The 21,198-nt window shown below is 32.9% G+C and overlaps 1 protein-coding gene across 2 annotated transcripts in view; it reads right to left on the bottom strand.

Moving 5' to 3' along the window:
- The window catches only part of LOC126881395 (lysosomal acid phosphatase-like), a 77,418-nt gene that overhangs the window by 25,222 nt on the left and 30,998 nt on the right, over window positions 1-21,198 (bottom strand). For both annotated transcript variants that reach the window (XM_050645650.1, XM_050645649.1), the window contains one exon: window positions 9,163-9,428. In XM_050645650.1, coding sequence (XP_050501607.1) covers window positions 9,163-9,428 — 266 coding nt within the window. The remainder of the gene's footprint in view (window positions 1-9,162; window positions 9,429-21,198) is intronic.

The raw sequence follows: 21,198 nt of genomic DNA on the forward strand, positions 1-21,198 counted from the left end.
GTCGGTTATATATTAAATTGATGCAGAATACGTTGTAAATAATCTTCATTTTGAGAGATTGGTATTGCATCGTCTACATAGATAGCAGAATATTTTAAGTTGTTTTTCTCCCATTTGGTATCCTTTATTAGTTCTTATTTTTTTATTGTTTCATGCATGATCAACTTGAACAATAAAGGACTCAAGGAATTCCCCTGTCTTATCCCATTGCCAGCTTCAATTGGCTCTACTCTTCATCTTCTACTTTTAATTTTATTGTGTTGTTCTGGTAGATGTTTTCGGTCATTTTAATTATTCCTAGAGGTACGTCTCTTGATTATAACAAATGGATAACGTCCTTTAATTTGAACCTGTCAAAGGCCCTCCTAAGGTCTACGAATGATAAATATGCCGGTTTGTTGTATTCTAACGATTTCTCTTGAACTTGCCTCATTATAAATAAGTATAGCCTCGGTGCACGATCTTCCCGACCTAAAACTTTGTTGTCCTTCTGCCAATGTATAATTTATTCAGTCTGTTTGATTGTTAATTTAGTGTTGCGTTTTGTCCTGGTTTTGACTCCGGGTCATATTTGTCTCCTTGCTTGAAGAGAGGTATTAGGATGCTTGATCTCCATTCTTGTGGCATTCTGTTTTTTTTCTATTACTTTTTGTATTAGTTTTAATAGTTGTTTCGTTATTCTCTTCTCTTCTGGAGATTTTATATTTTTAAATTTTTTTAATGCTTCCTTTACCTCTCCTTTCTCGATGTTTATTTCTAAGTTTGTTGTAACTTCAGGTGTCGGTGGATCTTTATCGTCGCCTTTAGCAAATAGAGATCGGAAGTAGTCTGCCCATGTTTTCTTCTGAATGTGTTTCGTTTTTATTAATTGGTTCATCTCTTTTATTTGCCCTCTGACCATTTTCTATACTTCTTTTTGTGTTCCGTAGAAGTCATGTTCCATCTGTTTTAAAAAACTCGGCCAGTGTTCCTTATTTATTTGTCTGACTACAGGGTTCTCTCGTTTCTGAAAGAAGAAGTTACATACCAAAATTAAAACCAATTAAACCCAATAAAAAACACGCAGTCGTTTTAAAAATTTCGCAACGTATACTGGGCCAGTATGGGCCAATGGAATGGCGACCTCGGGCAGACAAACGAAGCAGCGGTCGACCACCAACGCGCTGGAGTGACGATATAAAGAGAACTGCCGGGAACTGGATGATGGTAGCTAAAACAGGGAGACTTTGAGAAACTTGGAGGAGGCCTATTTTCAGCAATGGACGATAATAGCTAGATAATTATGATGACTGGGCCAATATTCAGAAGAGTTTGCCCATATCGTGAACCAAACATTAACCAAGGAATATTTCTCTTTATTTACTATATCAATCTAATTATTGCTAATCATCCTAATTTCATCTTAAACATTTACAGTAAATAATGCAGCAAAAGATGCGCAATAATTGGAATTAGCCTCAAGCTTCACCACCAAGCAGAAATTACATTAGACAAAAAAACCTTCTGACAGGAATATCTCGCAGAAGACCAAAATGTCACCAAGAAACTAGAGAGGCATCAGAAACACAAATTATTACTTAAGAGTTAAAGCAAATGCATTAATTCTTTATTAATTAGGGGAGCTGTTTTGTATAAAATTAGTAGCCTTGAACTAACTTTTTTTTCACCGATTACCGTTTACCGATTCAGATTGAGTCATGCCTTTTCCATAGAAACCTTTGATATATATACCCTATTCCACGAACATACGCCTGTTTTGGATTACTTCGACAACGAATATTTTACTGTGCAAAATAAGAAGAACGAAAGTAAATTGCAAATTACATTGTTGTTTATTGGAATAATTATTAGCGCCATTTACTTTCGTACTTCTAATGTTACACAGTAAAATATTCGTTGTCGAAGTAATCCAAAACAGGCGTATGTTCGTGGAATGGCCCATAGAAGACATTTGGATAGATGATTAGCAAACAATCATAGAACCTGATAATGCTCTATTTTATAGTATAAGGTATTCCAAGACTTTGACGTTTAGAAAACGCTGGGAGGCAAACTGTCAAACATTGTGTTTATTTATGTTATTTGTAGCACATCACACCTTTTTTCGCTAGAAATTTTCCAGGTTTAATTAAAAAACTATTAAAATTAGAAAAATTACTATTTTAGTAAGTTAAAAAGATTTCTAAAAATATTAAAATAAAATATTTTTTTAAGTTGTGACACTATACAGATAAAATATCGAAAAATTTACGAAATATTATTTATTAAAAGTGGCTCTTGCCGTACAGAATATAATATTATTATTGACTGGTTAACAGAGTTAGGTATAATTATTAAATATTTACTACTAAAGAACTAAAGACATTTAACTGTAAGTAACAACATTAAATAAATCAAAATTTTCTTCGAGAAATAATACAAAAAGGAAAATAAATGTGTTACTTTCCTTGAGCATATTCGCAAATTGTTTTGAATAAAGTAGTCACATATACTGTCTCCAAACGACGCTTTATACAGATCTTAGGTGGACAAATACCTGGCACAATTCGATATGTGACAATGTATATGTTCAGGGCATCGTTGATTTTGGTTAATCATGTAATGACCTAGTGTCATCTAACCAACCACAACAAAGTACTGCTAAACCATCTACGTCTCAACAAGATAGAAAACAAAACAACGATAAAGAAAATAAAACGAAAATCACATGGACTGATGTGGTAAAGGGAAACAGGGTCCCGCAAAGCGCCAACAACATTGAAGGCATGCTATTAAATATAATGGCTAGGCTCGATAAACAGGAGAAAAATCAAGAAGTCTTCAAAAAAAATGTGTTGGCAAGACTGTCAAAACTAGAAGGTACCAATAAAAGAGCTCCATCGAGACCTAGAAATGGCTCTAGAAGACGTTAAACTAATAATTTGGGATGCTAATGGCCTACTGCGGCATAAAGATAGCTGTATACTTAGATCAACAAAAATAGACATTTGCCTTGTCTCTGAAACCCATTTTACAGATGAAAGCTATATAAAGTTAAAGGGTACATATCACACCATTCATCCAGCAAATGCTGCAGGAGGTGGAAGTGCAGTAATTATAAAATAAAACATTAACACCATGAAGACACTTCAATAAATATGAAAAAAATGCAAGTAACATCTGTCAATATATATTGTAAAGCACATACTATTAAAAGGGCAGAAATTTACTCTCCTTTAAAATACCAACTGAAAAAAGAAGATTATTCCGAACTAATACAAAGCCTGGGCAAAAAATTTATATTGGGCGGAGATTTCAATGCGAAGCACACCTGCTGGGGCTCCAGGTTTATCACTCCCAAGGGAGGAGCATTATATTCTGCAGCTAGAGTGCATAACTGTAACTTTTATTCGACTGGCAAGCCAACGTACTAGCCTACAGATATGGGTAGGATACCAGACTTATTAGATTTCTATATTGCTCAAAAGATCCCACAAAATTATGTTAAAACAGAAGAGGAATTAGATAGAGTATCAGATCACTCCTCAGTTGTAATGACATTAAGCGATAGAATAATTATGAAAGAAGAGGACCCAACATTATCAAACAAGACCACGTATTGGATAGGCTTCGTACATGACTTAGAAAACAGAATAGAACTGAACGTTAGCTTGAAAACAATTGAAGAACTTGAACAAGAAGCAGAGAAATTAAACACTGATATACAACAAGCAGCGTGGGTGAGCACTAGCAATTAAAAGAAGAACAAAAGGTAATAATTACCCAACCGAGATAAGAATTATGGTTGCTGAAAAAAAGACGGTAAAGAAGAAAATGGCAGCAATGCACAACAACTGTAAATAAAACCAGGTTAAACCAAAAAACACAAAATATACGTAGAGAAATTAAAAAAATTAAAAACGAGTCATTAAAAAATTCTTCAGGGAGCTTACATATGAAAAAGATAGTAATTACTCATTATGGAGAGCCACGAAGAGACTCAAAAGGCCAATAAGACAAAATCCACCCATTAAAAAATCAGATGGTACATGGGCTAAGAGTAATCAGGAAAAGGCGGACATATTTGATGATTATTTGGAAAATACTTTTAAACCGCATGATATGCAATCTGAGGTTGACGACTTTCCAGCATTAGTTGAAAATATTAGAAAAAAAATACAGTTAGTAACACCTAAAGAAATTAAAACTGAAATACTAACAAACATCAATCCAAAAAAGGCACCAGTGTACGACCTCATAGCAGGAGAAATCTTGAAAAAGTTCCCAGAAAAGCAATAGTTAAGCTATCTAATGTTTTCAAGGCATCGATTAGACTTAAATACTTCACAAGATGCTGGAAGGTAGCGGAAATAACTATGATAGCAAAACCCGGAAAACCATCAAACGAGGTAACATCAACATCATCTCGGCCAATACCATTACTGCCAGTGATTTCAAAATTATTTGAAGAAAAACTCTTACTAAAAAGACTAAAACCTATAATAGAACAAAAGTGTATTATCAGTAGTAATTGCACAAGAGCTCTAAAATTATTGAATTTTCCCAAGTGACATTTTGACAGTTTTGACTCGCCTTCGGCTCGTGAAATTATGTTAAAGTGTCACGAGGGCAAAAATTCTATATTAATTTTTAGAGATCGAGTGCAATTTGTTGCGATTATTTCATGAATAAAAAAGTTCAACGCCAAAATTTTATTGTAATTTATTTATGTAAGTACAAATTAGTACAATTAAACAAGCAGTTGTTATAAATATTAATTTGACGGTTGAAAGTCATCACTTTTATAATTTTTAAAACATTAATTTTCATTAATGTAACTGAATATATTATTTCGTAGCAACGAAGGGCATCTGACGTAATATACTTGACGACGGGAAATTATCAAAAATTATCGGGTATAATATCACAAGAGAGTGAGAATAAATTGAAAATAATGCGACAGTTTTTCGAAAATTTGTTGTCTGGCAATAGACACGAGAGCCCGCAGGGTTAGAGTGGCTATTGCCCAATGACAACAAATTTGAGTAAAAATGAAGCATTATTTTCTTATTTATTCTTACTGTCGTGTGATATTCGTAAGATTATTTTTTAATACGTATATTATGGATATTTTCTTAAATGTGACAGTTGTTGAAACTAGGAAACTGGTTGCCAATAAACAGAAACAATCTACTTAAAAAATTCTATCGGTAATTTTCTACAGTGGAAAATTCTCAGTATAATTTTAATCTGATTGGACATAATTAAACACGTGATCAAATAACTTACTATAAGATTGAAACTTAAAATCATCAAAAAATAATCGGGTATAATATCACAAGAGAGTGAGAATAAATTGAAAATAATGCGAGAGTTTTTCGAAAATTTGTTGTCTGGCAATAGACACGAGAGCCCGCAGGGCTCGAGTGGCTATTGCCCAATGACAACAAATTTGAGTAAAAATAAAGCATTATTTTCTTATTTATCCTTACTCTCGTTTGATATTCGTAAGGTTATTTTTTAATACGTATATTATGGATATTTTCTTAAATGTGACAGTTGTCAAAACCAGGAAACTGGTTGCCATTAAACAGAAACAATCTACAACAAAAAAAGTATGTTCGGCCGTTTTTCTGGACGTTGCCCAGGCTTTTGATAAAGTCTGGCATGAGGGGCTTGAATACAAACTGAATCTAATTTTACCTAAAGAGCATAGCCAATTACTAAAATCGTACATTAGTGAAAGATTGTTTAGAATAAAATATGAAGACTCTTACTCTGAATTGAGAACAATTGGTGCTGGAGTACCCCAAGGTAGTGTTTTAGGTCCATTACTTTATCTGCTGTACACCTACGATATACTAGTATTAGATACAACCACCACTGCTACATTTGCTGATGATAAAAATATATTTGCAGTTGATGATGATGAAATTGATGCAAAAGTAAAATTGCAAGAGACACTCAATGAGGTTAATGAGACTAAATTAGTACATGTAGATTTCACCAACAAAAGAATAAATAAAACACCATTAGTACTAAATGGCATTACTATACCATATGCCAATACACAAATATTTGTGTATGAAACTAAATTTAATGTCAGACTGAGATGGAAAGAACACATCAAAACGAAAAAAATAGAATTGAACATCAAATATAGAAAATTGTACTGGCTCCTCGGAAGAAATTCATAACTCTCACTATATAATAAGCTCATGATATATAAAAAAATTGAAGGCACTCTTGGGAGTGCCGACAGAAGTGAAAACTTCTTATAGTATATAAATTACGAGCTCAATCCTTTTTCCCCATCCAAAAAGAAGTGCTATACCTCATATACGCGAAGCGTATACCCTATGTTATTTATGTAGGTATACATACACATAATTAATATACGTACAAAATTTATTTCAGCGAAGTGATGACGGTCGCAAATTCAATATTTTTCCCCATCTAAGAAGTGCACAACGTCCATAAAAAAATTTCACTTCAAAAATGTATTTCGTCGAAGCGATGACAGTCGCTAATTTAATATTTTTCCCCATCCAAAAAGGGCACAAGGTCCTTCAAGAAGTTTTCACTTCAAATATTTATTTTGTCGAAGCGATGATGGTCGCGATGACGGTCGCTAGTTTAATATTTTTCACATCCAAAAAGTGCACAACGTCCCTAAACAAGTTTCACTTCAAAAATTTATTTCGTCGAAGCGATGACGGTCGCGATGACGGTTCCTAATTCAATACTTTTCCCCGATCCAAAAAGTGCATAACGTCCATAAAGAAATTTTCACTTCAAAAATTTATTTCGTCGAAGCGATAACAGTCGCTAATTTAATATTTTTCCCCATCCAAAAAGTGCGCAACGCCCGTTAAGAAGTTTTCACTTCAAATATTTATTTCGTCGAAGCGATGACGGTCCCTAATTCAATACTTTTCCCCCATCCAAAAAGAGCACAACGTCCCTAAAGAAGTTTTCACTTCAAAAATTTATTTGGTCGAAGTGATGACGGTCGCGATGACGGTCGCTGATTCAATAATTTTTCCCCATCTAAAAAGTACACAACGTCCAAAAAAGAAGTTTTCGCTTTAAAAATTTATTTCGCCGAAGCGATGACGGTCGCTAATTCAATACTTTTTCTCCATCTAAAAAGTGCACAACGTCCCTAAAGAAATTTTCACTTCAAAAATTTATTTCGTCGAAGCGATGATGGTCGCGATGACGGTCGATAATTTAATACTTCTTCCCCATCCAAAAAGTGCACAACAATCCTCAAGAAGTTTCACTTTAAAGTTTATTTCGTCGAAGCGATGACGGTCACCAATTTAATACTTTTTCCCATCCAAAAAGTGCACAACGTCCCTAAAGAAGTTTTCACTTCAACACATATACGTACAAAATTTAATTCGCCGACGAGATGACGGTCGCAATGACGGTCGCGAAATAAATACTTTTTCCCCATTAAAAAATGGGTTTTACATTTATTTTAAATTTAAATACTTCTATACAATTTATGTATAGATACACATAATATAGATACGTACAAAATTTATTTCGCCGAAGAGATGACGGTCGCGAAATAAATCTTTTTTCCCCATCCTAAAATAGGTTTTACATTTATTTTAGATTTAAATACTTCTATACAATTTATATATACATACAAATAATATATAGCATAAGCGATGACGGTCGCAATGACGGTCGCAATGACGGTCGCAATGACGGTCGCGATGACGGTCGAGATGACGGTTGCGAATTCACTGCTTTTTCCCCGATCCAAAAATCGCACAACGTCCCTAAAGAAGTTTTCACTTCAACAAGTACTGAAGCCGGTATGGACATATGGCATACAGCTCTGGGGATGTGCCAGTGCAAGTAACATCAAAATGATCCAAAGTTTTCAGAATAAAGTACTAAGAGACATTGTAAATGCTCCCTGGTATATAAGAAGTGGCGACCTACACAGAGACCTAGGTGTGAAAATGGTGCCAGATGTAATTAAAAGATTCGCAAAAAACCATGAAAACAGACTTCATAACCATGCAAACGTAGAGATTATTCAACTCCTGGACCAGCATGGAATGGTGAGAAGACCCAAGAAAACTAAACCTTTCTAGTTAGTGTAAATAGTAAATGTTAGTGTAGAGTCATGTGCGTGTTAAGTGCTAGGTTTAAGATGGTTAAAAAAATTGAGGAATACCATTGGGTAGAACTCAACAAACATTAGTTTTTAGTTTTAAGATTGTCATTAAAAAAGATTTGCTCGTTAGTCTAATATTTTGTGACAAGTTGTAAATAACCAAGGCACCGCCTCGGTGTTGTTTAAAATAAAAAAAGTGTCATCTAACGATAAATACTTGACCATAGGTGTAACACTTTTTGAGATAAGAATTTGTAGTTTTATACCGCTTTTAATTTTTTTTTTGAGTTGTGGCACTGTTTGAGCGGAAGTGCGACATATTTCCTAAGTTTTTTACCGCTAACAGTTCGTTAGTTGTATTTTCCGAACATTGTGTTGCAGATTTTGTATAGTTTTTATTTGTAGAAGTAGTTGAACTACTTTATTAAGTTTTAAGCAGTGAATAAATAAACATGAATAGATATAAAGTTGTTGGTAGACAATACAAATGTTGCTAGTAGGTACAAGCAAAGATTGGCAAAATAAATAATATAGGTCCACATTCCTTCAAGAGGTCTGAGTTAACCTACGCTTTAGACAGCTTTCCAAGTGTAAGTAACATGGACATAGTTAGTTATTTAGCATTTTTATAGGATGTTTTATAGCATTTAACATTTAACTATTGTTTTTGTCTCGCAGATAATAACTTATTTAGTTGTTTTATGTTTTTGTGTCCCAGATGATCACTTATTTAGTTGTTTTATGCTTAAAATGTAGCCCTGATGGTAACCGATAAAACTGAGCTTTATCATAAATACTTCGCATTCTATATTTCAAGATACAACAGAAATAAGGCCTTATCTTTTTGAATTAATTCTTCTCGTAAAAATGTTAAATTAATCCTTGTACAAAACAAAATTACAAAGAAACGCAACTGAAAATGATCTAAAACACACTAAGAACTGATAGAATATCATTAAATTTTGCCTCCCGGCTGCCATATTTGACAGCATGTTGGAATGCCCTATTTTTATAAATATAAAAATAGTGTTAAGTTTACTTACCTGCAGTGTCTTTTTTCAGTAATGATATGATCGTCTTTTATATTAGTTGTATGAATAGGAATGGGTTGCCAAAGAATGTTTTGATTCCACAACTGAAAGCTCTTCGGTGGATAAAGACCTGCCAGATTTGCCGCAGCTGACATTAGGCATCGATCAACTTGGGACGAATGAACGTATATTTCATTTGGGGAGTAGATGTCACTAAGAAAATTTTGATAACGTTGTCGGAAAGATTGACCGAGGTTGTAGAGTTTTTTAATACCATCCTAAAAAATGAAATCTTTTGTTTTACATATTAACATGAGTAAATTAATAAAAGGTATTTAAGTAACAGTTCTTCTTCTTCTCATTTGTGTGCGTGCTTGTTTTTAAGTGTTAGCTGTCGTCGTATTAAAAAGCTGACGAAATGTTTCTCGGTCGGCAGCTCTATGAAACAATTCCTCGACCGTTCGACCTGTCGGTTGTTTAATGTTACGCAGCCATGACAGTTGTTTTCTGTCAACAGCGTTTTCCTTCGATTTTGCCCTAAATGACCAACCAGAGTCAGCAATATTTAGGTCATCTAATTTATATGACCGAAGTATTGAAACTTTCTCATTTTTATGATGTTGATCAATTCTCGCATTTTATGCATGGTCTCTAGCACACGTATGTATGTTAGACATACAGTGATAAGCGCGGTAATAACCGGCAAATAAACGTTAAAAATGGAAAACATATTAAGTTGTGAGATAAAAAGAAATGAAGCTAGGGAGATTTAGCAATAAAAACCCATTAATTTACATTCTATTTATTCTTTCCCACCTTTAGACGTATCAGAGGAGTATGTCAACTAAAACTGTTACTGTCAGAGTGGCAGTTGCCAAACTCGTCCGATACGTCTAAAGGTGGGAAACAATTAGAATGTAAATTTATACGTTTTTATCGCTAAATCTCCCACATCCAGTAGTTACATTTCGTTTTGTCTTACAACTTAATGTGTTTTCCATCTTTTGCGCTATTTTGTCGGTTATTAGCCCGCTCATCACTGTATAACAGTTACAAAGAAACGGAACAAACACTAAAATATACCCACAGTATGTAATTCTGCTAGAACGTCAGGCTAATTTTTGCGCAAAGTGCCTACATTATGTAAATATGATTAATATAGAGATCATTTAGGTATGTATAGATACCTCAGTACAAAAAGGCACAATTCTACAAAATTATACTGAAAAATTATACCTGAAAATCGCGTCGTTAGATTTTATCCAACAAAAGTTAATTCTACTCATATTTAGCTATGCGGTCCGGTACTCTTGGACATGTGCATTATTGAACTCTTCCTCACCTAGGAGGAACTTCTTAACTTCCTTAGGATTTAAAAGTGTCCTTAGGAGTTTTTATTTAACGCTTTCTCAAAAATTGGTTCTGTTTATGTCGGTGACGATGTCGTTTACTTACTTTAAACTATTGTTACATATTCTCCACTGTTTTTTTTATTGAAGAGGAATTCTTTTAAACCAGCATACTATGCTTAACAAAGTATTGTTAACATATTTTAAGTTGTTTATTTTTATACCATGTATGTCAATGTTCTCTTCGAAGTTGTAAAGTGATTGCATTAATTGACTGCATTCTGCATGAATAAAAAAAGCGGAATAAGACAGAGAGACTAATTATTGAGTTATATGCTCTTCAATTTATTCATGGATGAAATAATCAAAAGCGTCAACAAAGAAAAAGGATACAGAATGGGAAACGAAAAAATAAAAATACTCTGTTACGCAGACGACGCAATATTGATGGCCCAAGATAAAAATAGTCTACAAAGATTAGTCCACAGATTTAACAGAACAGCAAAAGAATTTAATATGACAATAATTTCATCTCAGAAAACTAAAACAATAGTAATCGGTAAAGAGCCAATCAGATGTAAAATAGAAAGTGATGGTATTAGTATTGAAAAAGTAATGGCAATAAAATACCTTGGAATTTCATTGTCAAGCTAGGGAGACTTGAACAAAGAAGTGAGAAATCAAGTACAAAAAACAAATAGACTGACAGGATGTCTTACTAACACTATATGACGAAACCTACATATTAACACAGATGAAGCCAAGAATTTATAAAGCCAGTACCTATACGACCAATAATGACATATGCATAAAAAACAAGATCCGATACAGCCACAATACAAAATACTACTAGAAACGGCAGAGATGAGAGTAATGTGCGGGAAATACGCTGAAAGATCGAAAGAGGAGTGAAGACGTTAGAAGACAATGTAACGTATAGAGTATAAACGAATTTACAGGGTCATTCACTATATTCCCCCCCCCCTCCCCCTAAACTGCTTTATTTACAAAATTAGAAAAAAATGTGTAACGAAAATATAATTTTATCGTCTCTAGAGGACGCCAATGTATTAAGCAAAACGTATAAAAAATCTCTAACAGTATAAAAGACGAAACGGAAAGCCATTTGATTATTCTCAGTGTGCTGAACTGAGAATAATCAACAAGGTATAATAGAACAGATGAAGTAGAGAATGTGGAAAAATCCCCTTACGAACAATTCACACATCCACCACTTCGGGTTGGGAAAAATTTTTTGAATAGAATCAAAGATCCAAACACCAGTTCGTAGAAATGTTAAAATTTATTGATAAGCCCAGAGAGGTTGAAGAGGGCGAAACACATTTCTACGAACTGGTGTTTGGATCTTTGATTCTATTCAAAAAATTTTTCCCAACCCGAAGTGGTGGATGTGTGAATTGTTCGTAAGGGGATTTTTCCACATTCTCTACTTCATCTGTTTGATTTCGTACGAGTGGTCGTCAAACCATTAACCTTGGATCTTTTGATCACTGAGTGTGTTTCAAGGATCTACATCTCATGTTTTTTAAAGGTATAATAGGTGAGTTAAGTAGATAAATTCTATAAGGGGTAATGTCGTGAGATATTAGAAGTGAATGTGGGATCAGATTGTTAATTGTTGAAGCAACAAATAACTGACGCCTAAAGCTTAATATATGACTGTATTCTGATTACTGGGCAGTAAAGAATTCCCTACAAAACAGCAGAATAGACTACAGATATACCGACTTAATTCCAAATATATATGATAAGGCAACAACAACTATTAAGCTAATGAAACAAATGGAGCCTATTAAAATAAACCGAGGAGTAAGACAAGGAGATACCATCTCGCCCAAGCTATTCAACCAAGCGCTAGATGTGTTCAAACAACTACACTGGGATGGCTTGGGTATAAAAATAAACGGGCAATATCTGAATCACCTACGATACGCTGATGATATTGTATTAATAACAGAAAGAAATGAAGAATTGCAAATAATGATGGAAGAACTAGATAGAGAATCGACAAAGATAGGACTGAAGATGAGTTACAGTAAAACAAAAACCATGACCAATCAACAAGAAGAACTAATAATTGAATCGTTTATTTCAGAAAGGGGTCAAGTGACAAATCTTGACAAAATGAGTGCAAAAAATAATTTTTTTTCTTAAACAAATTAACAAGATACATTTTTAAAAAATACAACACTTTTTGACAAATACTCGAGGTTGTTAGGTAGAATTTTTATTTTATATAAAGTGATTGTTTGTTGAATGTAAACAGTGTGTAAACTTGATTTTCTCAAAAGTAGATACTTGTGACTTGACTCCTTTCTGAAATAAACGATTCAATTACAGTAGCACAAACAAAAATAGAACAAGTAAAAGAGTATATATATATATATATATATATATATATATATATATATATATATATATATAGGACAAATCACTAGATTAAATAAAGAAAATCAAACCAAAGAAATAAAGAGAAGAATAAGATTGGCTTGGGCATCATTCGGAAAACTGTCTTATATTCTAAAGAACAGAAAATACCCGCAATACTTAAAAACAAGATTATTCAATCAATATATATTCCCTGTTCTAATATATGGCTCTCAGACATGGACGTTTACAAAAGAAAATATGGAAAAAATAGCAAAGACAGAAAGATCCATGGAAAGACAAATGCTGAACATTAAAGTATCAGACAGGACAAGAAACGAATGGATCCGTAACAAAACAAAAGTGAAAGATGTCTCTACCCAAGTAGCAAAGCTTAAATGGAAGTTCGCCGGACACACCCTACGGCAAAAGGATGAAAGGTGGACTAAGATGATTATACATTGGAGACCGTGGAACCACAAACGAAAAAAGGGGAAGGCCACAGATGCGATGGTCAGATGACCTGAAGAAACACACTGGGTCAAAATGGATGCAAATTGCCCAAGATAGAGAGGCATGGAAGAAGGAAGAGGAGCCCTATTATATCCAAGGATGGATGTTTAGGGCTGATAAGATAGATAGATTCAGATTCAGGTATGCCAACTTTTAAAAATGTTATTTTAGACACTGCAGTAAGCTTCAATTTTTTGAGCTCTTCTTCGAATATGGTATTTGGAATACTGGGACAGACATTTGATATCCCTAGTCGGCTCGCAGGAGTAATTAATCTTCTGATCTCGATGTCGTTCCCTTGTATTGAAACGGATTTGTGATTGTGTAGTAAATTTTCTACGATAGTGGTGTTACTAAGATAGATGCATACTCGGTTGTTTGAGATTTTGGACGCGAAGATGATATTTTTTGGTTGTACTAAAGTTCCTATTGCTGTTATACAGGGTGGTTCATCTTATTCGCCTCGGTGTCTGTACGAGAAACCACTTAATATTTAAAAAAAATTCTTTACAGAAATATACAGGGCCATTAATACTACAATCTAAAAATAATGTGAATTATACAGGGTGCTCCAAAAAAGAGTGGTATATCAAAGTTATATTTTTTCTTATGGAATGCCCTATATCCGATGACATTATTGAATTGAGCTTAAAAAATAAATTATACTTTCATAAGGGTTCCCTCTACCTAAATACTAAATAGTTTTGATTTATTTCGATTTTTATAAAAATGTAAGGTTTTAGAAAAAAATAAATATCTAAGAATCTAAGAATCAGTAACACATTCTTTCTTGGATCTTAATAATAGACTATTTGTCATACTTAAGCAGATGCTTACTGCAACAAAGTTTCTTACAGGGTGGTCAAAATATGAGATTGTTCCATTAACAAATTCAAGCTGTAATAACTTACTTATTTTAAATAGAACACCCTCTATCTTACTAGTCTATCGCGTAGAAAATTTACTTAGCTTTCAATTTGTATTAGGGTTTCCTATGCCTATCTTTTTACTGGGTGGTCAAAATATTAGATTGTTCTATTAAAAAATTCTAGCTGTAATAATTTACTTACTTTAAATGGACCACCCTGTAACTTACTAGTCTATCGCGTAGAAAATTTATTTAGCTTTCAATTCTTATTAGGGTTTCTTATACCTATCTCCCTTTATTTTTTAAATATTTAAAGATTTCCTAATTTGTAAGCTTTAAAAATTAGAATTAAGCACCTATGTCGTGGTTATGTACAACACATCACCAACACCGGCAATATACTTAGACAGGATACTGTAATTAATAAAATTTTCATTGTTATCATGTAATCACACAGAGTGTTGTATTATTTTAGTTGATTTTGGCCTACATGTGATATTGAATAATATGTTTATATTAAACTGCATACCCTATATTAGATGCCGTATTCTGGAAAATATTTAAATTATATTTCATTCCGCATCCAGAAGTATTTTCCATATCTTAAACCGACGGTTATTAAGTAAATTTAAGAACACCAATTTTTGGTTGAATCTTTGAATCGCAATTACAAACAATTAAATGCAATGGCTACTATGACGAAAACGAGCCTATTGTACAAAAATATGTAAAAATGGGTATTTACAGAATAACATGGGAATTTTTATTTACAGAATAACATGTGTATTGAGAATGTTTACATGGAATTGAAGAGATTTTAAATATCTTCCATTATAAAGAATATAATATCGAGTATGTCATTTAAAATAAGAACACTCTGCGTGATTAAATGATAAAAATGTGAATTTTATTAACAAAAGTAGCTTGACTAAGATATTTAAGTATATTGCTGATGTTGATGATGTGTTGTACATAACCACGACATAGGTACTTAATTCTAATTTTTAAAGCTTACAAATTAGGAAATCTTTAAATATTTGAAAAATGAAGGGAGATTGGTATAGGAAACCCTAATAAGAATTGAAATCTAAGTAAATTTTCTACGCGATAGACTAGTAAGATACAGGGTGTTCCATTTAAAATAAGTAAGTTATTACAGCTTGAATTTGTTAACAAAACAATCTAATATTTTGACCACCCTGTAAAAAGATAGGTATAGGAAACCCTAATATAAATTGAAAGCTAAGCAAATTTTCTACGCGATAGACTAGTAAGATGCAGGATGGTCTATTTAAAATAAGTAAGTTATTACAGCTTGAACTTGTTAATAGAACAATCTCATATTTTGACCACCCTGTAAGAAATTTTGTTGCAGTAAGCATCTGTTTAAGTATGCTAAATAGTCTATTATTAAGATCCAAGAAAGAATTTGTTACTGATTCTTAGATTCGTAGATATTTATTTTTTTCTAAAACCTTACATTTTCATTAAAATCGAAATAAATCAAAACACCGTGTATGTAGGTATAGGGAACCCTCATGAAAATATAGCTTATTTTTTAAGGTCAATTCAGTAATGCCATCAGATATAGGGCATTCCATAAGAAAAAATATAACTTTGATATACCACTCTTTTTGGAGCACCCTGTATAATACACATTATTTTTAGATTGTAGTATTAAAGGCCCTGTATATTTCTGTGAAGAATTTTTTTTTAAATATAAAGTGGTTTTCCGTACATAGACCGAGGCGAATAAGATGAACCACCCTGTATATTATTCATTTATTTTTGTGTCTGGTACAGATGACAAAACGACTGCTTGTTCTCTGAATGGAAGGTTAAAGTTGGTTACGGCATTGGAGTAGGTTAATGTTGAAGATGTAGAATAAGTGGTTGATGTTGATAATGTTTTGGTGATTGCTGTATGAGTTAAATTGCTATCCATTTTTAATTTTTGTTTTCTTCATTGACAGAATTGTCTAGATCCGCTCCTGACCTAAGGTAATTAAGCTGGTTTGTCGGTTTTCTGGTTGGTTAGTTTTCAACAATATCGTTTAAATGGTTTGATATGGCCGAAATAAAAATTGTGCTTTACAATGTTTTCTCTTCTGTACTTAGTAACCACTTTAACTTCACTCTTATTACAAACCTGTTTTTTAATTTTGGGTGTAAACTAACAAAAACACTTTTTAATTCGGAGCTGAAGTTGATCGCTAATTTTATAAATGAGGTCAAGGGCCGGAGTCGAATCGACTTTATCTCGCTTATTTTTTCAGATAGGCCCATCAAATTCAATATGGAAATGTTCATTACAGAACGTTATATTAAAATATGTAACCACATACAGGGTGTTCCCTTTAAATTAACAAAGTTAACATCCGCGGCCATTTTGTTTGTACCTTATTTGTTTTTCTACTATCATTTTCAAAATCTACATAAAAATCCGTGTAACTTTTGTATTTTATATTTGTTTCTAATTCTTTAAATAAAGCAGTTTACAGGGGGGTCAAAATATAGTGAATAACCCTGTACACTTAACAGAAGAAAAAAAGAAGAACTAACCACATAAGCTGAATGGTGGATACACGTGTGGTCAAAATAGCAAGAGATAAATAACCAATCGGTAGAAGAAGTATCGGCCAACCGTGCAAAAGAAGGAGTGACAACTTTCCATAGAAGTATCAATCCGTCACTGAACAAGCAGAATTGCTTATAAGTATAAACGTAAATAAAATATTCTATTCACTTATGAAGTAGATCTATAAAATATAATTTGGCTACTTGCACTTAATCTGCAGGTATTATCTTTGTGTGATTTGGATTTGTAGCAAGAATATTGTTTTTTAATACTGTCTCTCCGTCTCTATATATTTCCTCTTTCTGTCTCTCTGTATTTCCTTTCTCTAATAGTTTCTTTTCTCCCTTCTTTCTAAAATATGTTGAGCGTTGCACAAATTAATGTAAGATCGTTACATAATAATTTTGATTTGCTAAAAGATCACTTACAAAACAAAAACTATGATATCTTAGGTGTTACTGAAACTTGGTTAAACGGTGATATAAGTGATGAAGTTTCTGAAATCAATAATTATACATTTATTAGACAAGATCGTTTGCTGAATGCTGGAGGAGTTGGTATTTATATAAAAAATGGCTTACATTTCTCCGTAATCTTACAAGAATGTAAGCCCTTCATTGAGCATATTTGGATAAAAATCACCCAAAATGATAATGTATTAATAATGGGAATTATTTACAGGCCGCCAGGCTCAAGTCATAGAGAATTCTTGGATTATTTCGAGGATCTTTTACCACAGTTTTACGCTCAGTCGGGTAAAATTGTGTTCTTGGGTGATTTTAATATAGACCAATTAGACGTTAACTTTTCTTACACTTCCCAACTTAATAATATATTTGAGTCTTTTGACATAAAACAGTTAGTTAATGAACCAACTCGTGTGACTGACAGAACATCTACTTTAATTGATTTAATATGTTCAAGTTTTGATGGTGTTTTTGATGTGGAGAACTTAGATATCAATATCTCCGACCACTTTCTCACATGCTGTAAAATTAAGTTTGATAAGCCTCCGCCAAATAATGTTTCATTTACATACAGAGCATTGAGTCGCATTAATTTAGAAGAGTTTCAACGGGATCTTGAGGGTGCATCCTTCCACAACCTATATTTAATTAATGATATTGATGAAAAAGTGACATTTCTTACAAATACATTACTCGGTATTTTTGATAAGCATGCCCCCTTAAGAACTTGTACAAATAAGCAAAAACCATATTGCCCCTGGATTACAGACAATATAAGACTTATGCAAAAAATGCGAAACCAAGCTCTAAATAGATATCGTCGTAGTAGGAATCCGGAACACTGGAATTACTACAAACAGATTAGGAACTTAACTACTTCTACTATTAGACGTGAAAAAAAGATTTATTTAAACAATAAACTTCAAAACTGCAACGTAAAAGAAAAGTGGAATGAGCTTAGGAAGATTAATGTACTTAACAGAAAACAAAATCATATTCCAGATAATCTTAAAGACGTTAATAAACTTAATCAACATTTTACAGCGGCTTGTTCAATTAATCAACAACCCAGTAATGAACTTCTAAGTTTTTACAGAAATCATTCTATGCCAGTTCAAGAGCCATTTCGTTTTAATACAGTGTCTGTGTCTATGGAGGACGTTGCCGATATTATCTTGAGTGTAAAATCAAAAGCCTTTGGACAGGATGATCTTAATATAACTCTAATTCAACTTTGTTGCCCCTTTATCGTGCCTTTTATTACGCATATTGTTAATAGCTGTATCATTGAGTTTTACTTTCCCGCATCTTGGAAAAGAGCAAAAATTATTCCTTTACCTAAAATAAAGAATCCAACTGAATTTAATCACCTGCGATGTATATCTATCCTACCCACGTTCTCGAAAATAATCGAAAAAATTATGGAAAAGCAAATGAGCAATTTTTTGGAAAAAAATAATATTATTCCTGCTAAGCAATCAGGATTTAGGACAGGTTATAGTTGTGAGACAGCGATTTCCGATATAATTGACAATATAGTATCCGCAGATGATAGAAAGTATGCAACAGTTTTAATTCTCTTGGACTATTCGAAAGCCTTTGATATGATCAATCATGAAATTTTAATATCAATTTTAAAACATATAGGCTTCGATGAAGCTTCATTGAATTTAGTAACATCGTATTTAACTCTTCGTACTCAAACTGTGGTAATTGACGAAAAGCGATCAAATATATGTAATATTCTGTCAGGGGTTCCTCAGGGAAGTATCTTAGGACCTTTGTTATTTAAAATTTATACTTTTAATATTATAAAGTCCTTAAAACATTGTGACTATCATCAATACTGCGATGATACACAACTAAAATATTCCTTCGCTCCTCATGAGGCGCAGTTAGCCAATGCAAGAATTAATTCTGACCTTCAGGAAATTTTAACTAGCTCTAACAAACATCTACTTAAAATAAATCCCTCTAAATCGGTAGCCATGTTGTTCTGTTCTGAAAATCAACGTGAGCATCTGTCAACGAATATTGTACCTTGTATAGATAACAACACTATTATTTTTCAAGCATCTGCCAAAAATTTAGGACTTACTATGGACACTAAATTAAATTTTAACAATCACATTAATTTGTGTTTAAAAAAGGCTTACTCCATGTTAAAGGCTTTATACCCCCACAGGCATTTTCTTAATATTAAAACAAAGGCAATGCTTTGTGAATCGTTGATTCTTTCTCATTTTAATCACTATGATCATATATATGGACCATTTTTAAGTGTTGTTAATAAAAAAAGGGTACAAAAAGTACAAAATTCTTGTCTTAGATATATTTTTGGAATACGCAGACGTCAGAGGGTTTCTCACAAACTTCTTGATCTTGGCTGGTTAAACATGTTCAACAGGCGAACTTTGCACTCGCTAAACTTTACATACAAGATCATTAAAACAAAAACACCCAAGTATCTGTACAATAAATTAAACTTCAGTAATGAAATGCACCGAAGAAACTTGAGACCTACAACCTTACTTAGAACTCCCCAGCATAATAAGCAAATCTTTAAGAAAATATTTTCTTATATCGCTCCATCACTTATTAATAAATATAAAATTTTTAATTATAATTTATCTCCTATTACTTTCAAAAAGAAAATTAAAGCTCTACTATTAAATTATCAGTAAAAAATGTGTAAACAGCTCTTTTCTTTCTTCTTCTCGTTTATTTTTCTCTTTCTCATCTTTTCTTTTCTTGTACTTTTCCTTTCCTTTTTTTCTTCTTCTTCCTTCTATGTGAATTTAGAATTAGATTTTTTCTTTTTGTTTAGGTTAGGTTATTAGGTTAATTATTATTATAAAGTAACAATTTTTTTTATTTGGATAGTTGGCGTTCAACAGCCCTGTATTTTCTGGTAAAGTACAGATGCTGATATCAAAACGCATTGTTCCTACCACATTTCAAATCTATGTTTTTTTTTGTAAATTTATATATTTTTTTTTTTGGAACAATAAACGTCTTATTATTATTATTATTATTATTATTATAAAGAGGAGGAAGAAGAAGAATTAGTAAACAACACCGTTTTGTGACATCATTTCGGCCTCCCATGGTATCATCAGACGCGAGTGCGAAATAAAAGATAAAACAAGAAAGTGCTAAATAAAAGAAAGATCAACAATCCTCTTCTAACTGATCCCCACTAAGTGGTCAGCGTACAAAGGTCAAATCTAAGTTGATGGCCATGAGCGAAAACATTTTATTAACATTGTTTTCTTTCGTGTGTAAAAGTTTTGACAGATTCTAACATAGCTTCGAAGTTGGATTAAAAACTGTAAGTTAGCCAGAACACAAATTGCTGATTATGGTAGGGGAGCCCAAGCGGGGATTTTTGCAGTTACTCGAGCGCGTCAGATTATCATATGGGGAGAAACCTGGTACCCCGCATATGTACCTCTACCATATATTGGCTCTTAACACAGAGGAGTTCGTTAAGGGGGGCCCGAAAAAAAAATCTATCCTTAAAAAAACTCGCAATTGTCAGATTAAGGTAAGGTAAGTTAAGTACATGCAAAAGAGTGTATATTTCAAAAATCTGACGATTTGAGCCGGGCGAGGAAAGGGAATGGACGAGTCCCAAAATTTCACATGAAAAAAGCGAATATTTCACGAAATGAATGACAGATCGAAAAACTAAAAAATATGTGATCAATATTTTTTTAAAATGTATCGAATGATACCAAACACGACTTCCCACGGAGAGGGGTGGGGGGTAAATTTAATATTTTAAATACGCATCCCGCGATATTTCGCGAAATGAACATCAGGTCGAAAAACTGTAAAATACACTTATTTATTATTTTTAAAAAATCTATCGAATGGCACCAA

Source organism: Diabrotica virgifera, chromosome 3 (assembly GCF_917563875.1).
Source record: "Diabrotica virgifera virgifera chromosome 3, PGI_DIABVI_V3a".
Taxonomy (NCBI): domain Eukaryota; kingdom Metazoa; phylum Arthropoda; class Insecta; order Coleoptera; family Chrysomelidae; genus Diabrotica; species Diabrotica virgifera.